Source organism: Rhyacophila brunnea, unplaced genomic scaffold (genome assembly GCF_057557595.1).
Source record: "Rhyacophila brunnea isolate RB1 unplaced genomic scaffold, BYU_Rbru_1.0 scaffold_22, whole genome shotgun sequence".
Classification (NCBI taxonomy): Eukaryota; Metazoa; Arthropoda; class Insecta; order Trichoptera; family Rhyacophilidae; genus Rhyacophila; species Rhyacophila brunnea.
This window is the reverse complement of record NW_028232882.1, coordinates 28,590,245-28,612,531: the sequence shown is the minus strand read 5'-3', so window position 1 is coordinate 28,612,531 and position 22,287 is coordinate 28,590,245. Positions and strand designations below refer to the sequence as shown.

General features: G+C 33.4%; 1 protein-coding gene across 1 annotated transcript; it reads right to left on the bottom strand.

Moving 5' to 3' along the window:
* Window positions 1-5,557: 5,557 nt before the first annotated feature.
* Window positions 5,558-12,782, bottom strand: LOC147070307 (uncharacterized). The gene is made up of 2 exons (XM_085949945.1): window positions 12,778-12,782; window positions 5,558-6,248 (listed from the first exon to the last, which is right to left on the bottom strand). The coding sequence occupies exons 1-2, from the start codon at window positions 12,780-12,782 to the stop codon at window positions 5,558-5,560; spliced, it is 696 nt and encodes a 231-aa protein (XP_085806071.1).
* Window positions 12,783-22,287: the final 9,505 nt, after the last annotated feature.

Genomic DNA, 22,287 nt, shown 5'->3' with positions numbered 1-22,287 from the left:
TAATTCTACGGAGGGCGAAATGTACGCGTTCGCGATTTTGCTGCTTGTCGCGATCTGCGCGCCATCTTGAAAAATCATTGCCAACGGTTTTTTTTCTTGGGCGACGTTGCATATCTCCAACGGTCAAAGACAATGTTGCCGGCCGACTTTTAACATTATTTATTTTCGTAATCAGCGCTTTATTATTTGTTGGCTTTGATAACGATTCGGGCGTCTCCAGATACACAAAGACATCCCCAAATGGGGACCATACGGGGGTGTCACAAGCGCACCTCTCCGGAAAGGCCCGACTGGGGATCGGGCCAACTAAGGGCTGATTACGATAGCGTGTGTAACTGGACAGTGCGGCGGCTTGATAAGGGGTGGTTGCGTCTCTAGACGTTGAAGGATCGAAGCCCTTCCGGTACGTCGGCGGCTGGAGAGACTCGGATGCAGCACTGTAGCATAGTGGTTCGCGGTTCCCGGGCCCACCGTAAAGCTGCTGAGAGAGGAGGGCGTCGCGCCCAGCCCTCTCAACACCCTCGGACCGTCGGCAACCGGAGAGTTTCGGATGCAGCACTACGCCGCTTTGTGGGCGTAGTGGTTCGCGGCTCCCCATGTCTACCGTACGGGCGGATGCTGAGAGAGGACGTCGCACCCAGCCTTCCCAACAGCGACCGTCCGAAAATCAGTCGATCCCTCACGAAAATGCATACCGGCGCATTACTCGACCCCCTTTTTTGCTCGCTTGCCCTGCCGCGGCTATCGAATTACACGCACTGCACTGATATTATACTAATATAATATGCGAAAACTTAATTTTATACTTAAAATGGCTTTAGAGTTTATAAAAATAATTTTAAAAATATATCAGGGCCCGAAATGGACCGGAACGCCATTCTGCCTCATACAACCGCTCCGGGTTGTAAAATTTTTCACTTCGAGCACTGAAATAACTTATTATACATCGCTTCCAAACACAAAACACTTAAAAGTAACTAATCTATGATGCTAATGGCTGAGGATGCTGCTTGGCTGCTTGGCTGCTTTCCGCTGATGGAGGCTGCTTTGCTCAGCTGAAGAAGGCCGCTTTGTAGCTCTCTTCATCATGGTGCATCTGGGCCAGGGCTGATTGCAAGGCTCACAGACACGCTGCTGTTGACGAAGAGGGCTCAAGCGGCTGATGATGCAGGGCATTTGATGCCGTTTTCCCTCGTTGGAGCCAGGGTCTTGTCCGATACACTCGTCCGTGGGCCAAGTTCGCTGGCGGATGCAGTTGGTCGGGAGTACATCGGGAGCCATGACTTCGCAATCCGGGTGTTTCTGCTCTTTTCTTCACTGGCTTGGCTTTGGCAGCATCCTCTTTCTACTGCTTATTATTATACTTTTGTTGAGCGCCACCAGAGGCAAGCCTCTGGATGTTTTTTCCTCGCCGTTTCCTATTCCGGTGTTTGGATCTCAGGGTGTGTGTCTGGGTGAAAGAAATTTCACCTGCTTCTTGATTCCAGACGATCAAAATCAAGAAGCGTAGTCCCACGTTGACTGGGGCCACTCATCACTTCCCTCCATTTTGGTAAGAGATTTTCTCAACTGTCACTTTGTGTTTTGTTTTCTTTTTTTATCGTCTGTATTTGGGATGAAGGTGGATAATTATGACACCGGAATTGTGATGGAAGCGGCGAGTTTATTTACGTTTATTATACTATATGGTTACATTTTTTTATAATTTAATTCTACGGAGGGCGAAATGTACGCGTTCGCGATTTTGCTGCTTGTCGCGATCTGCGCGCCATCTTGAAAAATCATTGCCAACGGTTTTTTTTCTTGGGCGACGTTGCATATCTCCAACGGTCAAAGACAATGTTGCCGGCCGACTTTTAACATTATTTATTTTCGTAATCAGCGCTTTATTATTTGTTGGCTTTGATACCGATTCGGGCGTCTCCAGATACACAAAGACATCCCCAAATGGGGACCATACGGGGGTGTCACAGTACGTAAACAGATGCGCATTAGGTTATTGGTGGATTAGCTGCCAAGCTCTACAAGCTTAACTTGTTACCCGGCCATGTCCATGTGGCGGAAAACTACAGGATACATCTTCTGAGAATGTCCGAGAATGTGCTCCAAAAGGGAAGAGATGCTCAAATCGATCCAACCGGCTGTTGGGCCCATCGGGCAATCCAACCTGGTCGCCACAAAGGCCAATTATATTGCATTTAAAAAATGCGGGGCCGATGTTTTTTGTCATTTTTCTACAAGTCTTAGATCAGGCATTACTCAAAACTACTAATTCCTAATAAACTATTTTTGTATTCTACGAATAAGACACAAGATTCGAGAATGTAACATTCTATATATTGAATAGCATTAGCAATAGAAATGCATTCCATGTAACAACTACTATTTAAAATCGTCGTAATTAACTTCGATGCCCGTAGCTTAATTGGAAAAGCATACTGGCGCGAATCCAGCAGATACAGGTTCGTGTCACGTCTGGTGTCGTATTTTTTTTCGAGAAAATGATTTTTTTTTATGTATATGCATGAGATGTTTTCAAATTATGTATAGGTACAAACTAGCAGTGTAGCACTATGGAACTGAGCCAATCGTTATATATAAAATTATAAATTATTAAAAATATTAATAGATTTTTTATTAAATATTATATGCGTTTACCAAAATTCAAAATACTTCGGGCGCCTACCGTAATTGATCCGGCGCTGTTTATTGCATTATACCTGTGATACATAGAAAAACAACTAAAAAAGTATATGCTAAGGAATAATAAAGAAAACAATTGTCAAGTTAATTGTATTTATTTATAAAAAGGGTACAATATTCCGGTTAAAATAATTAAGTACAAAACAATCCTAAATATATAAAAGATGGATTAGTTGTTATTATAATATCATTGTTAAATGATTGACTTTGTAATTTTTTTCCATAATTTTAAGTTTAGTTTATTATAGTTTATTTAGTTATATATTATTATAACACCGTAATTAACTAGTATCAAGTAGCATGAATACCAAACATCCATTCAAATCGTACACATGTTTCCTATTTTTCATTCATTATAGTCATTCATTAATATTTTTATAGGTAATTAATATACGGGACGTGTGAACATATTTTTCGATAATAATTAGGTTCAGTAACAATATTATCCTTAACAAATTTTTGATAAATGATGGTAAACATGTACCTACCATTATTTTTTAGACAAACAATTATAATAGTCAAACAATTATTATTAATAATTATAATATTACTAAATGAATATAATATTATTTTTCTGTTTTATTTGGTTCTTATCGTGTTTTGTCCGATCAAAAACAGTCTATCGCCATTCTGGAACCAGGCTGTGATATGTGAAAATTTAAAGTTTAGAGATAATTGAAGCTACAGGTTTTAACCTCACAGTACCAAGCCATAAAACAATGAATTTAGTATTTTGCCAGAAGTCAGTGGTGAAGGGTAGAGATAGGCTGTCAAGATCCGACATAAATGGTGCACACTAAGCTTTATCAGACATAATTTATTTTTGTTTTCATTGAACTAAGAATACACATTGCAGACGGTGTTGGTTAGTTTTTAAAAATCAATTAAACCTTACCATAATAAATAAAAAAACATTCTTCTATATTATATAAAACATCAAAAATGATGTATGATTTAATGATAAAATAATGTTTCTTATCTATTATGGTTTGGCTTAGGCAGGGTTTAATTGAATTTTGATAACTATCCAACACCACCTTCAATTTTGTATTCTTAGTTCAATTAAAATAAATAAATATGACCGACAAAGCTTAGTATAAACTATTTATGTCAGATCTCTACAGTCTACCTCCACTCACCACAGCATTATTTAGAGCTATTACAGTATAGTTCCAAAATGGTGCTATGTAGGTAATTTTTAATTAATAAATCCCAAGTTTATGCAGATATGTTTTAATTTTTATTATCGAAATAACATATTTTTAATTCATAGAAGTTCGTAATAATATATAAGATATTATTATAGTATTATAATAATATTGGTTACCAATGTTCGATGAACCAGTCATTGTATTGTTAATTTTAACAACCGAAATAAATAAAGCACTAAGTGCCAAAAAAGTTCAATTGAGATATAGGACTTTAAACGAACATAATATTTTTTTTCGTTTATTGGCGAGCGATCACACGAGCGTGAGCGTGAGCGACATTCAAAAGCCATTGTCATAAGTCCTGTTACCCAATGACTTTCATATAAACTTACCTAGATTACTTAAATAGATCCTGAAAAGTTTGATTTAATTTTCCATCGCTATAGAAATTTTTTGTGGCATATTGGACTTTTTAAACAATGTAATAAAATATTTTCGACGGCAAAACATGGAACATGTTTATATGAGTAAATTGATTTAATGGCGCATAGTACTTTATTAATTCAAATAAAAAACAATATACCTACAGTGTGTATCGAGTTTAATTTTAATTAATACAATACTTTTACATCAAGAATCGGCAGTTAACACCACTAAAGTGACTTGGGACTTTATTTATTTCGGATATTCATTTGACGATAATATTGTGTGCACTCGATAGAACCTCAATAGGTACAGTCACGGTCATAATAATGTATCAATTTACGGTTACATATATATTTATTAATGCTATTAATAATTTGAAATCATTTTAAGATTAGATTTAAGAATTAATAAAGAAATTTAATATATATTCATATAGGTATATCCTTTTTTAATACACTACAATATGCCACGAGGAAGTAGTGTAGCTAGTAATATAAGTAAAACAATCACAAACATACAGGTTTTGAGAAAATCATATAAATATTATATTGTGACCTTACTGAGAATCAAACCCAGAGCCCCGGGTGAAAGCCAGCGCCTTACGCACTGTAATACGAGGGCAATTTTAACAAATGTAACGCCCCATATAGTGAAGTTTAAAATAGATTTTGGACAGCATATAGACAATATTACTTTTATGACTGTTACTGGACACTATTAATGTAAACCAAAAATATACTAAATACTCCATTCTTGCATTCGTTATCATTCTAAATAGCTACCATTATAGTATTGAAAGCATTGAGTTATTAACTTAGAGACGTTCATTTAGGCACTAATGCCATGAGACACGATTTAGAAGGGAGACAGTAGTGCAAGTGACAATATTATGTGAGTATCTTAAACATTTTATTCCTCCAAACCGCTGTTCCACTTATTAAACGTGTCTTTCTACTACATTTTTGCTAAATCTTTTACATTATAACCGCTAGTTCTTGGATCGAAGTAATTCAACAAAGTCTGCTCCAATTAGCAACGACTCGGAATTGCTCCAATATTATTACGAACTGCGGTATTCTCAAAGTTAATAACTCAATGATTGAAAAATAATATTTTTAATACATATAATTTTGAGTACATATTAATAATCGTAACATTATGTATTAACCCCAAGCACTTCACACATTATTATAATAATTGTAACTCGTATTAAAAAAAGTCTTTTCCTAAACAATTAGATAAGCCCTTAATTATTGCAACTTAAAACAACACTTCACTCACGGCAATAACCTTTGAAAATGGCCTGGCTTTTTACTCTTTTCTATAACGTAGAACGATTTCGGTTTTCCATTTCCTGTGAAATACTTATGAAACGAGCCATTTTTAGGCTTTGATGGAACGTAATATGTAGGGTTTTTCTTTGCGTATTTCGTGGGTTTTAAGTATTCTCCTGATTTGTCATGAGCATCATTTACATGTGTACTTGTCCAAGTTGGTGTATTCTGAATATCGAAGATATCACTGTCATCGTTTCTTGATAGTTTAGACCGTGAATGTATCTTTTGTTTGCTGGTAAGTTTCTTCAATACTGGAATATTCCAATGGTAGATTCTTCCAGGTTTTCCATTCGATTTGAAACCAACAGGAACCTTTTTACTTGAGTGGTGAACAGCATTTTTCTCTGGTTTCGTGTGCGCGTAATAGTAAGGGTTTGGTGGAAGCTTAATGACGTACATTCTGGAGTCATCTTCATTGTAGTGGTGTCTGGATTCGACTGCTAGTCGTTTTCTGCTGTGGCTGGACGGGACTCTCAGTCTCGTAAGGCCGAGTTTGGTGAGGACTTCGTGGTTGGAGAGGGTGGCCTTGGACGTCTTCAGAGATTTTACGGCAGGCTTATCGGATGCTTTCTTGGCTGTGGCATCGATGTAGGATACCCAGGATATTAAGCAACAGGCGATGATCGTGTATCTGCAAGAAAAGAAAAATAAAGGTTATTGAAATGATTTTTTAACCACTATATTGTAAGCAGCCAAACTTTGATTAATAACTGAGTGACTGAGAAGAATATCAAAAAACATGGATAGGTAACTAAATTGAGTAGGTAATAATATTATTTTTATAAATTCTACACAATTTTCATCATTTCAAAATAAATACTAATTAATTTAAGTTTTTGAATTTTTCCACTTGAGTACTTTTTTGCAACCCTCGGTTCGCTTTCTGGCATTATCAGACACCAGTGGTGAAGGGTGGAGGTAGTCCGTTAAGACCCGACATAAATAGTGCATACTAAATATTTTCAGTCATACATATTTTGTTTTCATTGAACTAATACTATTATGTGTACCTAGATAATGTTTGTTAGTTTTTTTTTTTAATTCAATTAAGCCCTGCCTAATCGAAGCCATAGTAGATAATAAACAAAAAAATATTCGTCTATCTATAAATATCTAAAATTATGACATTAAGCCATACATAATTTAAGATGTTTTATAGATATTTTTTATCAATAATTATGATTTGGAATAGGCAGGGCTTAATGAATTTTAAAAAGCTAACCAACACCATCTGTGATACCTATATATTTTTAATTTATCGAAAACAAATAAGTATGAATGAAAAAGTGTGCACTATTTTTGTCGGATTATTATGGTTTGGTTAGGCAGAGTATAATTAAATTTTAAAACTAACTGGCACAATCTGAACATTATATTCCTACTTCAATGAAAACAAATAAATATGACCGACAAATTTTAGTGTGCACTATTTATGTCGAATCTTAACAGCCTACCTCCACCCATCGCCACTGTCAGACACTGTGCGCACTCACCAATAGCAAATACACACTGACACTTACTACGAATACAGTTATTTTTATTCCTGTTGATATATCGATTTAATACAATAAAATAAGGATAAAAAATACATTTGCCGATATACTGGATTATTTGTTAGTTTGGGTTAGTTTAGGTTAAGTTAAGTCAGGTTAGGTTAGGTTAGATTATCCTAACAAATAATCCAGTATATCGGCTATTTTCGAAATGTGTTTGCCGCTGTATCCAGGATAACCGACTAGTACCTACCCTATATTACTTATATTCTTTGCACTCTGCAATATTTTGAATAATAATTAATATATACCTCGCGATAAAAAACCAATTGACAACCCCTGTGCTAGAGTATTTAAAAAGGAAACTATTTTTTATTTTGATAAACCAGTTCATCGCACAAATAATGACGAGATGTCATTCTCAATTACTCGGAGAGATCAACTGATTTAAGCATGCCTGTTTAAAGTCAACTTCTCCAATAAAACGACACCTACGCCCGACACTTCTGGCAGATAAGTGTTATTCCGTTTGATGGAATGATAACGTATTCAATGAATTATCTAATCCCCTAATCTAATCACGTTATGTGACTATCAATTTCCATCACTGACTGTATTAATTATGTTAATACAGTTGACTGAATTCGACAATTCTGTATGTTTACTTCTCCCGAGGCTGTATGGATGAATTATTGAGACATAATTTTGCTAAAGGAATTAAAGACGAAGATTTTCACGACTATTGAATTTATAAGGTAGAATATAATATGTTTCATAACTTTTTACCACGCTGATACGTCTCTTTACATGATTACGTCGCATAAAATTATTAGATCAAATGATATGCACACGTTTTATTATAATATGTAGTAATAAATAAATAAATAAATAGATAATATATGTAAAGAAATATTTTTAGAATATTGTAAATCATTTTCATCCTAGAGGCTGAGTTCAAAGATATTAAGCATCTACTCTACCCGGCAGTGGCGAAGACTCCATACTAGGCACTTATTTGAAGATTAACTTCTTAAGAAAAATATTTTTTAATTGCATATTGACTTATTTATATAATCACTTGATTATAATATATATTCTATAAAATATTTTATTTTACCAACGAGAGATGCCGTATGTGTAGGAATGTATTACACAAATAATTACAAAACAATCTGCAAATGTTTTTTTAAAAATATACCACAGCACGCCATCTGTCTTGACGTAAATAAAGGACTGATTATGTTTCAAATAATTCTCAATTTTTTCATATGGACTTTACGTCACGTAGCCCCGCCCAGTCTATCGAATTGTATGAACTAAGATAAGCTCCGATCGCAGAGCCTAAAACTAATTAATGAATAATTAGGTAATTTAAAAAAATGTTTTCTATGGTGTTTAATCAAATATTAATAAATAAAGACTGTTTTTAAAAATAAAAAGAACTTTTATCTAATTATTTTTGATGTGTATAAATGTTTCGAAAAAATACATTATTTAAACAGCTGGTCGCTTAATTTTATGTCGTCAGTGAGTTTTTGAAGTTTCATTAAATTAGTGTGTCGTTGTCATCAGTGTGTACCTATTCATTAGTTGTAATATCGTATTATCTTCTTATTTCTCGTAAGTACCTATACCTGAAAAGTGTGTTCTTTTTATCAGATCTCCACAGCCTACCTCTTTCCAAAAGTCACCCTTAGCTACTGCTACCCGGCATCGCTCGGGTATGATTTTTATGCCTTATATGGCATTTTGTTACTATATGATTCCACAGGAACACGGATTTTTTTCATTCTTTTTTTAAATTTATTTTGTTTCTTTTGAGATATCGAAAATTTATTTTCAAATATCGATTAATGAAATATTTTAAGTAAATTATCTCAAAAAATAAATCAACGACACCAACATTTTTTTTGCATTTCTATCCACAAAACGATAATGATACATCTATTGGTAATGGTTTCAGATTGTTTGCAGCACCGGAATAATGTGATACTACTTACACCAAATTGTCATCAACAATGTATTCAATAATCAAATCTAAGTTTCTTAAATATGTATTAGTCCAGTAGTTTTTTTTTAATTTTTAACCGAATAAACGGACAGACATACCCAGACACTCATATTTTATTATTATTATATGTCATATTTATATTATGAATGTGATGGATATACTGTATTATTTATTTATAGTAGGTCATTATTATGTATATGCAGGATGGATAGTTTCATTCAAATATACAATTTACCAAAATAGTATACCTAGTCACAATATGACTGTAAGCTCGATTGGATACAAATGAGAAAAAGTTCGATTTAAACACAGTTTTATTTTAGATATAAATCGATGTTTTTAAAATTAAACGAATACCTATTCATATTTTAGACAACTTATTTTACCACATTTTGATGATAAAAATAACCGTAAAACAATAGGTAGATAATAATAATAATATTATATTTATTGATATGTTAATAATTGTCATTTAAGGTCATCCGATGTAATACAGAACATGCGCATAACGCACAAATAAATAAGCATTATGCCTGATTTTAGAGGGCATGTCAATTGCAATAAATTGCAATTACTCCTTAACATGATTTCGAGACTTACCAACTTTTGGTAGTAACCTTACGAACTTAGGTATACCGGAAAAAATAGTACCTAATTCGTTAATTAATATTAACGAAACATAAAATCGAAAATCTTCATTTACTGTGAACAGTTTACCACATTGCATTCAAGTTATGCAATAACTAGCACTACTATAGGAACTCGTAATTTATTGGCGAGGTCTGGCTATAATGGCCTTGATCTACATCATATATATTTTGCTGTAAAACTTTAATTATTATAGTCAAAAAAAGGTATTTGAGAAGATGCTGTCTTATTCGAATATTATAATAATATGCCTGTTTATACTTTTGGTTTAAAAAAAAATTGAAAGATTGAAATTTAATTGAAATTTGATTGTCTTAAAACATAATAAACTGGACATAAACATCTGTGCACTAATCGCATCGATATGCGAGCCTGGTAAGGAAGATAGTCATATATATACGAGTACCACCTTCCTTGTCTAGTCGATCGTGAGAACGGTCAATATTTCCCGTTGGCAATTTGCCCATTGAAGGATTTGTACGGAAAAAGATAAACACACCTATGAACGTAGATAGCCTTCTATCGCCATTCTGCTAACTAGCCGAGACTAACAACTACAGGATTCTACTATTATATTATAATATATCTAATATATGTATATGTACGTAATATGTAGGTACACTTTAATGATACTAACTGCCAATTCTTGGTGGAAATAAATTTTGATAAACTTTTTTTTATTAATTAATAATGTAACATTTTTTATACAAAATTTGGAAAATCGGAAAATAAACATCGGTACATAATATAATATTACAACAAATATGATATCTGACTTTAACCTGCATCCACCGAATTCAGGCCAATGAGCGTTACCAATTTAGCCACATGCACCCTACTTAATTCTGACAAAATTAGCTAATAGTCTTGCTTGTTTTCACAGATTGATAAATCGAATTGGGCGGAATTCCAAGTTGGAATCCTGTCTGGCACCATCAATGACATTATTAATGGACAACGCTCTCAATACAGTAGCTAGGAAGTAAATTCGCGCTTTCGCATGTATAGGTAGACGTCACGCAATTTCCATTATGCAATATCACGCATCGGGAATTTATAGCAATATGACCTGTATTGCAATGGCGTTAGAACAGATTATGCCATTCGGTAGACCCGACAATAAAGTGAGTGTCATTTTTTTTCCAGATGCTTCGTCCATATTAATGTCATTGGGCACCATACTTTTTTTAAGATTCTTTTAAATAAGTATGTGGGCATTTTTTCAGGTGTTTCAAAATTATGTATGAAAGAGATTTGGCTTTCGTCGTTATTTCACGTCGTTATCACGTCGAGGCGACGGACTCGATGAGTGAGTGAGGATCCATGTATTATCCTTCCAATTGATACAAATGCAGTACGTAATATATTACAAAAGATATTGTCACAATTAACTAGAGATCCTATATCTCTAGAGATCATAACAGATCCTACTGATCCATTTATGATTGAGGAAATTCTGACAATCATTATCACTCTATTATTTTGTTTGACAACAAAACATACATGTGTCACTCATTTAATGCTGAGTGGTATGATTTCTACAGAGACTTTATTAATTGAAATAAAACACAATAATATTATGTAGTAATTACTCCGCATAATTTAATTATGATCAGGACCAGTTTCGTACGCTTTAACGGATCATTCTTAACTGCTAATATAAATAATCGTAAATACTACGTGATTAGTTTAAAAACCATAATAATATCTCTTAACCTAGCATTGTACACACACACGTTGATATCACCAGCAAAACAAAAATCTGCAAATTAAATAAAACTAATAATAATTGTATCGAATAGATCGGTATCATGTATCGGTAGCTTAATCGACAAAATTAACCGCTTGAATTTCGCTGGATGAGGGCTTAAATCCATTTCATTACTGATATTGTAAATCTAGATTTTTTTCCTAATAATCACCTTTGATTTTGAGGTTGTTTCAAGTAATACCTATATCTGTTACTAAACAGCGAGAGTAGTATGTACAATTCGTCGAAAATAAGTTACATACAGAATTTGTACTTACAGTAATATATATCATTACAGTGGCAAAGGGTGGAGGTAGGCTGTTAAGATCCGACATAAATAGTACACATTAAACTTTGTCAGTCATTCGCGCTTATTTTTATTGAACTAAGACTATAATCTTCAGAAATGGTGATGGTTGGTTTTTAAAAATCAATTAAACCTTGCCTAAACTAAAAAATAATCGTTTTGGTATGTTATATGCGATTCAACAAAATTGTGTACACTTTTTCATTCATACTTATTTGTTTTCATGTTGTTGGTTAGTTTATTAAGCCCTGCCCAGACCAAACCATAGTAGATAAAAAATATAATTCTATCTATAAAATATCCAAATTTGTTTATGACTTAATTGTATAACTTTAATTAATATTTTATAGATAGACGAGTATTTTTTTTACTATTATTTATTATGGCTTGGTTTCGCAGGGTTTAATTGAATTTTAAAACACCGTTTGTAAATTTATTGTAGTCTTACTTCAATGAAAACAAATACGTATGACTGACAAAGTTTAATGTGCACTATTTATGGCAAATCTTAACAGCCTACCTTCACCCTTCGCCAGTGATATCAGATGCGATTTATCTTTTGATTATATTTTCAACATTAAGTCGTAAGAAAGAAATCGGGTTTAAAAAAAAAATCTGGTACCGAATCTGACATGCCTAAATGCGATTCAAATGTCAAAATTATCAATAATGTTTGATTGACTTTTATGCACAACATTACAAAACTTCATGAGTTATTTTTCAATTTGTGAGATTTATCTTATTTACGCAATGCTATACGTTTGAATCTACATAACTGTCAAAATCCACAATGGAATAGGTACGTATTGTAGAATCAACATTAACTGCTTACGGAGATTATAAATCTGCATCCTGCCAGTGGTGGCGTCCATTATGCAAAATGACTCATGCAAGTCATGTCAAGATGTATCCAAGTTCAATCAATTTAGAGCCATCTATGTAACACCTGACCCCATTGTGGCTGGGTCAGGCAGACATCAGGTGCGCCCGGAATGCATCCGCGGTGCACACCTATCCCATGCAGGGTTACCAACCTGTACACTTACGTCTAGAGTACGTGTATTTTTTTTGTTTGGAATAACGTACTATTTATTTTCATTCAACGAACACACATCGTCTCCTTACTATTAAAACCTCGTAAGTTTGTTTGATAAAATTTAAACAAAACAGACTTACAAGGTTTTAATAGTAAGGTGACGATATGCATTTTTTTAAATGACTCTTGACAATATGTCTAAGATGGAGTCTACAGATTTTTGGACACATTTATCGGCTCACAACGGATTACTTGGAGAGACTGGTGGTTTTCGCCAGCCTCCAGGAAATGCGTCGGCGCGCTGGAGCGACCCAGTGGAGAAACATAATACCAACAAGTGGAGAGTTTTGGTCGCTGAAAATATGACTAAATTTCATAGTGGTGACGATCATTAGTCATGAGGGAATGGCCAAGAAAAAGAGAGATTTATAAAAAATGTACATTATAATGACGTTCATTCTGAAATAAAGATAACGGGCCTCCACAGACTGGTACTAAACAAACAGACTTTTAAGTCGCCCCTCCCCCCCCCCCAGACACGACGTGCAATGATGTGTAACGTAATGTAACGCGATTTTGTCATCATAGTGACGATCGCGCTGATCCATCGGCTGTCGGTTTTTAACACGAACACAAAGGCGGTTGCAGTGCTCGAACTTGAACACCAGGATTCGCGTCGAGATCGTGTGCCGTTCGTATAATTCGCGTTATATTCCACGGTATATTGCACGCATCTGGAGTCTGGACCTGCCATTGTACGAGGAATGGTTGTCAACATTTTGCTTGACTAATTGAAACCTTGCATTGGATCGAAGATACACTGAAAAAACAAGTTGCATTTTGGATCCGGACACCGGATTGAACTAGTGGCACATGGCTTTAGAGATAAACGTTTTAGCAATCAGGCTACCATTGGTGCTTTATAATAATGAAATAATTAAAAAAATATTTTTTTTATATAAAAATTGATGTGTCATAAAATAAATATAAAAAACATTAAAACTATGAATTTTTCAAAAAAAACTGTTGGAGAAAACTTAATAAACTAAATTTAAATAATTACAAGATAAAAAGAACTTTTTATTTACAACGTTTTTAAATTTTCTGTTGAATTATTATGCTCAATATGCTCAAACCTGTACTTGATATGAAACAAATATAGAATACTGAAATGTCATTTTGATTTCCATAGTAACGCACGCATATATTAATAATTTAGTTACTAGGACCACCCGCTTAGCAACCGGTGTATTGAATTACGGATTTTTCTAAAATAATTTTCCATACAAAACAGAATTAAATGAAAATGAAAATGAATTCAATTCTGCTTAAAGATGGCTAATAGTATTATAAGAATGCATTGGCATCGTGTTCTGATATATTCTAAAAGTTTCAAATGTCTAGCTAGTCGGGAATTTAGTTAAAAATCGATTGCAAGATTCGTACTGGACAAACAACCACCGGACAAACAATAAAACAATAAAAACGTTGTAAAATAAACAAGACCATAAAATAATATTTAATGATAAGATAGGATCGTTTAACGAATTCACATATTTTTATAATATTTTAATGTATTTATTAATTAAAATACTTCAAAGTATTCATTTTCAAAATAATAACATTTGAATTACCTATAATTAATATTGATGATTCTATAATTAGCGGAAATGTGAATAAGTGCATATTAAGAGAAATATTTACAGTTTTATGGGCTAGGTAACCTCAGGAGACATTATAGTAACGGGAGTTTTATGAGTGTAGTTTTTTAGTCTTTCCTATCGATCCACAGATGGTAACCTCGGCGGCTCTCGTGGTGCAGTGCATACTCCATCCGAGAGTTCTGGGATCGATCCCGGTGAGTACACAATATTTATGTGATTTTTTCAAAGCCTTCGTGTTTGTGATTGTTCAAAATTACTAATAACCACCTTGTACGAAAAAGCAAGGCACGGTTATTAATAATTTTTAAAAAATCGGTGTGTGTACTTATGTACGCGCGTTAGAAGTTATACTTCTTTGGCGTAACAAAACAAAACTTGTAATAAACTAGAATCTTTGACTAGCTCTTAATTATCTTGTTAAATTACACACTCAAGAAAAAGGACCGCTTATTGGAACGCCGTTGGTTTATATCTATACACTTTAATTTATATTACTAAATTATATAATGGTTTCTCGTTTTTTTATTTTTAAAGTACTAACTGACGTTTAATCGTTTGTTTACGTAAGGAACTGCAAATGGCCGACAATAATAAATTCGCTGCCCAGGCAACGGAACAATTCTAAACTATAATAATATACTGTATAATCGTCACGATTGCAGTATCATACTGTGGCGTAAAGGTAGTGCGTTCGGCTGATAACCGAACAATCGGTGGTTCGAATCCAATCGAGTGCGTTTTTCGTGTGAAAAAATAAATTATGTGTTAGATGTCACACGCCAAAAATACACTCTGATCTGATTTTCCAAACGCGCCAAAAGAAGTATAACTTCAAAAAAAGATGGTAACCCTAAATCCACAGCGCACCGTTTGTCTGCCTACACAGTAGGTACAAAAGTGCGCAATGCACATAATCTCGTGATGCAAGAAAAACTATGCATTTTAAGACATGGAGCGAATGATTTTAAGATTTTGTTACATAAACTGAACAGTTGCAACACTGAAGGTACATATTATTATATAATATTTTAGGATTATCAAATACAAAATACGCTTTGTCACTTTATTTACAAAAATCATTATTTAAGCGTGTAACAGAAATCAAAAATGAAAAATAATATGACTAACGTTGCTTTTTGCCTACGTGGTAAAACTTTATGGCTACACTGGGTAGGAACGAAGTTAATAAATTGTTTTACACAAATTTGATAAAAATAACTTAGGTACTTTACACCTCAAATAAATTACTAAGTACTTATCGTCACTGTTCTGGCAGAAGACACTAAGTCGAAAAAATTACATATTGAGTTAGTTATACCAAAATGTTCCTTATTTCAAACTTTACCGTCTGGAAAACTTCTTAATAAATAAACAGTATTTATTTTAAGATCATCCTTTTTACGATTACTTAATAAACTCACATGATAAACCATTTCAAACATTTTGACAACTTCAAAGTCAAATTACCCAAAACTAGTATTCTCCAGTTAGTGTGTTCTGCCAGAACAGAGACGTTATGCAAAATAAATAAAATAAATATTATTAAGTAATTAACACGAATTGGAAAATATATTTTTTTAAATTTGAAAATACTATACTTAAGTATTACACCTATCATTATCATAATTTATGGCACTACAACCCTTGACGGGTTTTGACCTCCTTTAAAAACTTCCTCCAACCTGGACGATCCATTTTCGGCCGCCTCTTGCCCTCGGGGGTTGTGTACATATCCCCTCACCTTATGGGTATATCCTCTGATATTCTATGCACATAGCCGACCTAGCGCAGTCTCTGCATTTTCATATGCCACGTGATCTTTTCACTCACATAAAGCGTTAAATTTACGTAAAACCTGTGTGTTTGTTATTGTTTCTTTTCTATTACTAAATACACTACTGTTTCACAACACTACTATCACTGGGCCCCATGGGCTGTTGTAGTGTTAAAAAGAATAAACATGTATATATAGTTTTTTATATAATTTTGTTTTATTATTTATAATATTAATCTTTGTACACTGTAACTCATTTTTTACATCTAAATGTAATATTGTAATCGTATTAAACTTTTTACGTTTTATTACTCATGTGTTCAAATAAATTAAATTTGAAAATAATAACAATAGACACTAAATGGGTATGTAATATAATAACGCCATAATATAGCGTATTGACACAAAGACTTATTACGATTACAGACCCAATAATTTCATAGTATTTAAAGATGTCGCAAGTTTCAGCGAATGAAACTGCAATACTTACGAATAGAGTAATGAATCAATTCGCGCTATTCCTGTCAATTTACCTGTAGATAGAGTATATGCTTTATAACTTTGGACCCCGGCTCTAGAATGAAAATGATGTACCTAAGTAATTAATTCTAACAATATTTTTTTTACATCTATATTATCTATTCATTTATGTATTACTAGATATACCAGTGGCGAAGGGTGACTTTTGGAAAGAGGTAGGCTGTGGAGTAACCAAGCTTGTCAGATATATTTACGGGAAATAAGAAGATAACCCTATATTACTACTGATGAATAGGTACACTAAATCGACGAAATTTCAAAATCTCAATTAGTTTGATATAATTAGTTTATAAATAAGCAATTAGATTGAATTATGTATTTTCCTATATACATAACATACCCTCAAAATATATTATCTATCATCTTTGAAAATATCCGTTATTGTGTTTAATATGTTCCATAACAATTTATAATTTAACCCGTAAAACTAGACATTTTAAAATACTTATATATTTAAAAGACAGACTTAGGTATAAATAACAGATAAATAAAAATCGCGAGATAAATTATTTTATATTTTTAACAACAATCAATATTTATATGTGATTGAATCCCATAGAAATTATTTTTTAAATTATCTTATTAATTATTTTGAATAAATGTGCGGATGTAAGCGCTAACTAAACAGCCTATGATTTCGGAATAAAAAGCCAGACAGAGACTGGCATCAGTGGCGTCACGTGACTAAAAACGCATACAAGCCACATCTTAAATTCCCATCGAATATTTCATAACATAGTGAAATCCATGCGGCAGTAGTTATGGTTATAAACCTTACTTATTTATAAAATAAAGCTATGTACTTCTGAATTTTGACGATAGATGACTATCAATTATCTTGGATTTTTCAGTGTATTTTTTTTTTAATTTAAATTATTTGCTTGAAGATCTATTTTTCTTAGTAGGTAGGCTTTAAATAATCGCCTACTATGGAGCCTTCGCCACTGACATATACTTATTATTACAAGTGAATATCATTTGATCTAATTTTATGGGAGGTAATCAGTTAAATTGGCGTATCAGTGTAGTAAAAAGTGCAAAGTTATAAAACGTATAGTACTCTATTATCTTTCAAAAAAAATCTAGAATTTTGAAAAATCGCTTAAATTCGAGTATTCACAACTGCTACGGCGATTCGCAATGGTAGGACATTATTTATTTTCATAAGTTTAGCTTATGTAATTCTATATGAATAATCCTTAACAAGTTAATAGCAAGTTAATAATCCTTTTGCCCGTCAAAAGATAAACCGACCAATAACTGGTTAAATGAAAATAACTAGAAATGTATTATAACTTATAAAACCAATGAGAAAATATGAATACATGTAGTTATATTGAACCTGTCATTATTTATGTTACAGGTGACATTGAAAAGATAATTCTATGGAAAATGACATCTTAATGATATTAAAACTTTATGAGAAACCGCACATAATCAGTTCGCTGAGAGTCAGGTATAAATAATTGGATCGCTATCATACGTGTATGCAATTCGCCGTATCATAGCTTTTTTTCTAGATGCCTTTATGAATACCTCGCATTTACTATCGAGGTTTCTTTAAGGACTTTGTCACGCAAACTACTCTACTTGATGCTAGTCAAATAAAAATTGTGCCGTCTGAGAGAATATGCCTTATTGAAAACTATTCTTCTACCCGCACCGGGTATTGCTAATTTGAATTCGGCCAGGGCCTATGAAACCGCCTTGCAAAAACCCTGGAAAATTCTTTTTAGCGCAAGGCGGTGGTGATTCTGATGAATATTTTGTCATATTCATTGGGAACAGAGGACTGCGATTTGTAGCCGCGTATCATAGTGAGATAGATTGCCGTATAGTATTGAGATTAAGCTCATGTCTAAATAAAATACATAATAAAATGACGAGAATAAAAGGAAAATAGATAGGTAAGTTAATTAAAAATACAATATTTAATTTATATAATATACTGGTAGGTGCTCGTAAGTATTAACTCGTACTTATTCAATATCTGATAATAATGACAGCATTATTATCAGATATTTGATATCAATTAATGTTCTTACTGAATCTAATAAAATTAGAACATTACTCTACAATATTTTTAATCTCAATGCTATACGATCATCTCTTTACGGTAAGATAGCGCAAGATGAACTGTACTATGGTTAAATATCAAATGTACAATTTATACATACCCACGTGCAATAAAATTCGGATCAATTTTGTATTAAAAGGCTCAATTGGCCACGAAGGTTTGATAGCAACCGAGGCCAACTTTGCGGCATTCGAGAAATTTGCAGCGTCATATGGGGAGCGGGATAGTCCCCACTCCTCTATAGACTCATCCATTTCAACTCGTAACACTCAGTATGCGGATACATAGGGCGCTTAATGTCAGCGGACAGCAGAGCCAGTCCAAAAATGTACTTACTATATTTTCGATACTTCCATATTCCTATAATCTATTGCTCTCGTTTGTCTTGGAAAAAATCGTGTAGGTAACTACGTTCCAATCATGAGTAATGTAAATTTGATAATTTTTTCAAGACCTTTTTGATACGCTTCAACGATTAGTGTTACTATTTAAAATATGACGTTATATCCTCTAATCTCCCCTGTCAAAGAAGTACCACCCCCTTATTATGTGTCACCTTCAGCCATCGCTTCACTTCAGTGGTGAAATGTGAGTTTTGGAAAGAGGTAGATTGTGGAGATCAGAGAAAAAGATTACACTTGCCAGGAATACTTACGGGAAATAAGAAGATAATAGGATATTACTACTGATGAATAGCTACACACTAGTAACAACGATACACTAATTCTATGAAATTTCAATAGCTCACTGACGACATAAAAATGAGCAATGAGTTTAAATAATGTATTTTCCTAAACATTATACACATCAAAAATCATTAGATAAAATTATTTTTCTATATATTAATTTATATGTGATTAAATGCCATTGACATATTTTAAAATTATTTTGGATAAATCTGCAGTCATAGACAATAATAATATTATGCGGAAATGTTTTAGGCTTCGGAGCCTATCGTATTGCATACATTGCGATAGACATGCTGAGGTCACGTGACATAAAGTACAAACAAAAAAAACCCTCGGCGAATGATCCGATACATACAATAGTTGAAGAGATGGCGCGCTGTGGTATATTTTTTTTAAACTTTTCACAGGTAGTGCTGTAATCTGTATATATTTATAATACATTCCTACATATACGACAGATGTCGTTGGCAAATTGAATTATTTTTATAGAATATAAGTGATTATTTAAATACGTACATATGCAAATAAAAAAATTGAGAGTATTTGCCACTACTCCACTTGCATAATTATACCAATGAGAAGTTAGTGTTCTTATATGCACAATCAATCAATGTATTTTGTCGCCTTGTCGGTATTCAGATATCTGCCAAAGAACAATCGTGCGTACGGGTGTATTATTTTTCTTCCCAATCAGAGTTATATAATTTCCGCGGCTGAATTGCAGGTGACCCCACTCCGACCTCGCCAGGAAGTTCCGTTAGGCGGGCACTGGGCTCTGCCGCTGTGTCAGAAAGCACCAATCTATCAATCGAAGCCCAGAATTAACCCTAGATAGAATCACTACTGAATAATTAATCAACATTTTATTGTTATGCATTAAATTATTATAAATCAGTGGCGAAGGGTGACTTTTGAAAAGAAGTAGGCTGTGGAGAAAGCACACTTGTTAGATATATTTACGGGAAATAAGAAGATAATCCGACATTACTACTGATGAATAGGTACACTAAAATCGATAAAATTTCAAAAGCTCATAAAATTAACTAATTAATTTGAATTATGTATTTTCCTAAACATTTATAAACGCAAGATACCAATTTATAATTTAACCCGTAAAACTAGACACTTTAAAATACTTCTATATTTAATATACCTACAGACTTATGTACAATATAAGATTTCAACTGAAATAACTGACTGAATAAATTGTCTTAATCTATGAATGAACTAACTGATAAACAAAAATCACGAGATAAATTATTTTATATTTTTAACAATCAATATGTGATTGAATCCCATAGAAATTATTTTTTAAATTAATTATTTTGAATAAATGTGCACTTACGTAATATTTAAGCGCTCCTTAAATAGCTTAGCGATTTGTATGAGTCGCCGCAGACGTCTTGAAATTATGGGAAACAAACTTCATACAAAAAAACTTTCGATTCACGCGAACATAATCCATACAATATGTGAAGCGAAACGAGATGTCGCCTATTTTTTAAACTTTCGAGACATGCCATAAATGGTGCTTATTAAAATAGGGAAAAATATCGTAAAATTATTATGACAATTATACGATAGATGCCGTTGGACATTTTAATATATTATTATGTGATTATATTATTTAATATGACAATATAAAATTAAAAAATATTTTTCTTAAGAAGGTAGGCTTTAAATAATCGCCTAGTATGGAGTCTTCGTCACTGTTATACATTATGCAGAAAAAACGGGATGCCTCCACCAAATGCAGGCACACATATATGATTTTTTTCTAAATATCAAATGGCGAATGGAGATAACTGCTTTGACTCCAGATCACCAGTCAATTCTTGACTGGACATGCTGGTTTAGGTGGCAGGCTTTTTCAGCTTGGTCTTGTTACCCGTTCAACATGTCCACGTGGCAGAGAAGTACAGGATGCAAATCACATCCTAAATGTGTACGGAAAGGGAAGTGCTGCTTAAGTTGGTTCAATCAGCTGTTGGGCCCATCGGACCGTCCGACCTGGTCGCCACAAACGCCAATTTTTATTGCATTTAGAAAATTTGCGGAGTCATACTGCCAACGTGAAGATCTCTTCTCTTAGAATGTTCGGCAGTTTTGTATTAGCTTTAATTACTTACTACAATTTTTAATATTGCCTCTACGTGCTCATCTCTCCCATAAATTCAGTCAAAGCACATGTGAGTTCATGGCGACCTTAGTTTTGGGTAACTGATCCTGAGACATTCCCAGTCATAAAAAAATGATGCTTCACACCAAACGTAGGGTCCCGTGATACGCCCGATTAAGACCGGGTGAGGTGCGGTGCGGGTGTGGTTTGGTGGGGCCATTAACTTCAATCTAATGCATTAATAAGTCTTCCAAGAACGTAATATTAATATTCAATCACAAACAAAGCAGCTAATAGGTAACACTCCACGCCCAATTTAAATTCTAATTGGTTTCAGTTTTGTACTTTTCCATTGCATGGTTTTTTTTTTTTGATGATCCGGGTTTCGCCTATCTGTATCTTAGGTTGATACATAATGTAGTGGAATGTAGTTAGTACTTGTCAGTAAATCTATTCAGAATCGGAGATGTCCATTACCACATTTAAATAGCATGCTTATTATATCGAATGGCCACCTAATCGTTTTTAGCGTTCTATGTAGAGCGTGTAATATAATGTATCG